A 4506-nucleotide genomic window follows, 5' to 3' on the forward strand; every position below is an offset into this window, starting at 1 on the left:
AGGCAGTAAGAAGTTGCCACTCAGTGCACCACGAAGTACAGACAGGGATGGGAAGGGCCCTGTCCCAGCTGTGCTGGACAGGAAAATTGGGGGGAGGGGGCGAGCCTCCCACCTCCTCATGTTATGGTGATAGGAAGGCACACACATGCAATACCCTTTGCAGAAAGAAATGAGAGCTTCTTCATTTATTTTTTATATTGAAAATAATTTTAATTGATACATCACAAAAGCATTGAACATGCAAGTAATGTTAATAAAAATGTTTAAATAAAATATTTAAAACAAAACAGCAGTGCAGAAAATAAAATGTGTGCATAATCACATATTTTAACACTTTCACGTTCATTTGGGAACTAGGGCCTTTCAATTTTGGAACCATGTTAACTTACAAGCAAATGAAGGAATGTAATGAACATATTCTACAGAAAGTTATAACCTGGAAAACTACTTCCCTAGAGTATTATTGCCAGACAGTAATTAAATGTTTTTGAGAATCAACAATCTGAATTTATTTTTTTTTAAATCAGAGGTTCTTGATGTTTGGACTATCAGACAATATAATCCTTAATGGCCATTTGTACGCCTCCCACCACAGGGTGGAGCAAGAGCAGGAAAAACTTTTTGTTGTTATTTTTTTTCCAATTGTTTTATTGCTTAAAGTATTACAAAGAGTATTACATATGTCTCGTTTTTTCCCTGCCCTTAACAATCCCCTGGCCTCCCCTACATCGCAGTGTCTTGTGTCCATTGGTTATGCTTCTATGCAATGCATAGAAGTCCTTCGGTTGATCTCTTACCCCCTCCCCCTTCCGCCCCCAAAACCTCCCTGGCCTTCCCACTGTAGTTTGACAGTCTGTTCGAGGCAGCTCTGCCTCTGTATCTATTTTTGTTCATAAGTTTATAATGGTCTTTATTATCCATAAATGAGATCATGTGGTATTCCTTCATAAGTTTATAATGGTCTTTATTATCCATAAATGAGTGAGATCATGTGGTATTTTTCCTTCATTGACTGGCTTATTTCACTTAGCATAATGCTCTCCAATTCCATCCAGGCTGTTGCAAATGGTAAGAATTCCTTCTTTTTTATAGCAGCATAGTATTCCATCGTGTAGATGTATACCACTGTTTTCTAATCCATTCATCTACTGATGGGCACTTTGGCTATTTCCAGATCTTAGCTATGGTGAATTGTGCTGCTATGAACATAGGGGTGCATATATCCTTTCTGCTTGGTGTTTCTGTTTTCTTGGGATATATTCCTAGAAGTGGGATCACAGGGTCAAATGGGAGTTCCATTTTTAGTTTTTTGAGGAAACTCCATACTGTCTTCCATAGTGTCTTCCAAGAGCAGGAAAAACTTGCTAGACACCAGGAGTTAGACCATGTAAGCAACTGAAATTTTCCAAAAGACACCTGATCCCACACCTGCATTCTATCCCCATTCCAAGCCACCTATTCAGCCCCCAGACCAGAGTTTCCTGCCAGTGACTGCATATAAGGATATGGATATCTTGGGTGTTGCCATCATCCACCCAACCTCCACTTGGCTCGATGCTGTGCAGCCCTTCCCTTTGGGTATCCCATCCCCAACCCTCTTTCCTTAAATAAATTCAATTTTTCTTTATTTCCATTCAAGATGGCTATGTAGCCTGCCCACGTATCACCATGCTAACCTTTCACTTGAGTCACAAAGTGGGAGTGTGGACAAATGTCGCATGACTCAGTCCCCCACTGAGCACCACAAAGTAAAGACAGGGATGGGGAGGGCCCAGCCAGGCTCTGATGGACAGGAAAGTCTGAGAAGGGTGAGTGGTGGGCAGGGGTGGGCCAGCCTCCCACCTCCTCACGTTATGCTGATAGGAACACACACATTCAAATGCCATTTGCAGAAGGAAATCAGAGGTTCTTGAATCACAAAGTAGGAGCTCGAACAAATCTCCCATCACTCAGTCCCCCACAAGGCACGTGCCTCACGCTATGGAAGGAAATGATCATGAAATATTCAGTTTTGTGGCTGTAAGTGGTGACATTCTCAACAACCCATGCAGGCTCACTATGTCCCAAAAAAACCCCATCACCCGGATCTGTCCCCTCGTTACATCGGGGTTTTACCTTTAAAAGCCAAGAGAGATAGATCAGAGCTCTGGGTACTGTAGCTGCCTGAGGTGGAACAAAACAGGATGTGGTCAGAGCACCCAGGAGAGGGGACTAAAGGAGTAACTATGGGGGTGAGGTCCCCTATGGGCTCCCCCATGCACTGTCATATGGTCTCAGGGGTCACCTCCATACTCACTGGCAGCCTGGACATAGCTCCCTCCTTGTCCACCTGTGGGAAGAAAACATCCTGTGAGGAGACAGGGAGGAGGCAGGGCCATGAGTTCCTAAAGCAGCGGTTTTGAACCTGTGGGTCACAACCCCTTTGGGGGTTGAACGACCCTTTCACAGGGGTCGCCTAAACATCCTGCATATCAGATATTTACATTACGATTCATAACAGTAGCAAAATTACAGTTATGAAGTAGCAATGAAAATAATTTTATGGTTGGGGGTCACCACAGCATGAGGAACAGCATTAAAGGGTCGCAGCATTAGGAAGGTTGAGAACCACTGCAACCTAAAGGAACTCTTAGTCCTGGAGCCCAGAGAAGTTTCCATATCTGTGACTAGAGACCCAGGGCAGGATCAGGAAACCCAAGGAAACTACACGTGGGAAGACTAACCAACCATCCTCCCGGAGGTCTGTCCTCAGCAGGGACCTTCCGCCCTGACCTGGGAGTGCTGGGAACCAGGCCCCATCACTAGAATCATCAGGTGATGAATCTGTCCCTCATTTCCACATGTGTCTTACTAAAGAGTGAGTGTCAGCACATAGGGCCCCACACTGGGCAACCACACGTGTGGGGATGGTACTTGCCCTTAATGAAGCAGAACACACTTCTACCTGGGCTTGCAACCCCCAGTGAGACAAGACACTCAGGCCCCACCCCTTCCCTACCTGAGCGCTTCCTCCTCCACATCACAGCTCCAGTGACCACAGCTCCAAGGATGACGAGGCACACGAGGCACACAGGGGGGATGGTGGCCCAAGGAGACGGCTCTGGGAAGGGAAGGGGAAGTGAGGGCCCTGACCCTCAGGCCTCAGCCCCAACCCCACTGAAGTCCTCCACAGGCCCCTGCTTCCCTGAGACCAGGCTCTGTGCCCACACCCCTCCTCACCCCATCTCAGGGTCAGGGGCTCGGGCAGCCCCTCGTGCTGAACATGGCAGGTGTATCTTTGCTCCTCTCCACGGGGCACCACCAGGGCCGCCCACTTCTGGAAGGTCCCATCCCCCGCAGGCCTGGTCTCCACCAGCTCCATGTCCTGGGTCTGCTCCTCCCCATCACGCTGCCAGCTCAGGCTGATGTCCGCAGGGTAGAAGCCCAGGGCCCAGCACCTCAGGGTGACCTCAAGGTCAGAGATGGGGTGGTGGGTCACGTGTGTCTTTGGAGGGTCTGAGGAGAAGGGGGAGGAAATTCAGGGACTTGGCACTGTCAGGGGACCCTCCACCAGCATGAGGGAGCCCACAAGCACCACCAGCCGGAACAGAGCATCTGGGGATGGTCTCTCCTCTTTAGAAAGTTCTAGTCAGAGTGACACAGCCCAGGGCAGGAGGCAGGTCTCAGGGGGAGAAAGGGATTCCTGGTCCTGTCCTGGGCGGAGGCCAAAGGACTCAGAAAAGTCGGGGTCAGACCTCAGACACACTGGGTGAGGGGCAGGGAGCAGGGCCTGAGAGAGCAAGTCTCCCATGGGTCCCAGAGCCACTGCAGGGCCAATGGGAACCGCTGCTCAGTTCCTTCAGGCTGGTCTCCCCTCTAATTGTGCCTGAGAGACTGCACTCCTCGGTGTCCCTGAGAGAAGGGTGGGCGTCACTTTCGGGAACTGGATCTGAAAGAAAATTCCCTGACCCAAAGGAGAGGTGTTCTGCCTCTGATCCCATTCCCTTCTCCTTGCAGGACCCCCAGCCCCAGGGGAGAGGAGGGAGGGCCCAGGCCCCTGGTACCTGCGCGCTGCAGCGCCTCCTTCCCCATCGCCAGGTATCTGCGCAGCCACTCCAGGCACTCCCCCTGCAGGTAGTGTCTCCTTTCCTCCGCTACACCTTCGGCCTCCCACTTGCGCCGGGTGATCTGAGCTGCGGTGGGTGAAGCTCGGACCCGGACACTCAGGGCGACAAAGGTCCGGCCGTGGGGATGGGGGTCATGACAGGGTCCCAGGCCCGGGCCCCGGGGCTCACCCTCCCGGCTCTGGTTGTAGTAGCCGCGCAGGATGTCCAGGTTCAGTCGGAAACTCTGTGCGGCGACCTGGGCGTTCCGCGTGTTCAGGTCCCAGTAGCCCGGCTCCTCCTGCTCCATCCACGGCGCCCGCGCTGCCTGCTCCACATGTCACAGGTTCCATCAGCTTCCTACGTACCAGCCGGGAACCATACTACTGTGCCCATGACTGCAGGAAACTTATACCAAGATCAG

The 4506-nt window shown here is 51.0% G+C and overlaps 1 protein-coding gene across 1 annotated transcript in view; it reads right to left on the reverse strand.

Annotated features, from left to right (window-relative positions):
- Window positions 1–1433: 1433 nt before the first annotated feature.
- Window positions 1434–4506, reverse strand: part of LOC102763687 (patr class I histocompatibility antigen, A-126 alpha chain) — a 43242-nt gene continuing 40169 nt past the window's right edge. The window contains exons 4-9 of the mRNA XM_006763198.2: window positions 4044–4139; window positions 3220–3495; window positions 2999–3100; window positions 2297–2329; window positions 2116–2163; window positions 1434–1978 (exon numbers count right to left, since the gene is read on the reverse strand). Coding sequence (XP_006763261.1) covers window positions 1974–1978; window positions 2116–2163; window positions 2297–2329; window positions 2999–3100; window positions 3220–3495; window positions 4044–4139 — 560 coding nt within the window. The 3' untranslated portion in view covers window positions 1434–1973. The remainder of the gene's footprint in view (window positions 1979–2115; window positions 2164–2296; window positions 2330–2998; window positions 3101–3219; window positions 3496–4043; window positions 4140–4506) is intronic.

This window comes from Myotis davidii, unplaced genomic scaffold (genome assembly GCF_000327345.1).
Source record: "Myotis davidii unplaced genomic scaffold, ASM32734v1 scaffold1497, whole genome shotgun sequence".
NCBI classification, from domain to species: domain Eukaryota; kingdom Metazoa; phylum Chordata; class Mammalia; order Chiroptera; family Vespertilionidae; genus Myotis; species Myotis davidii.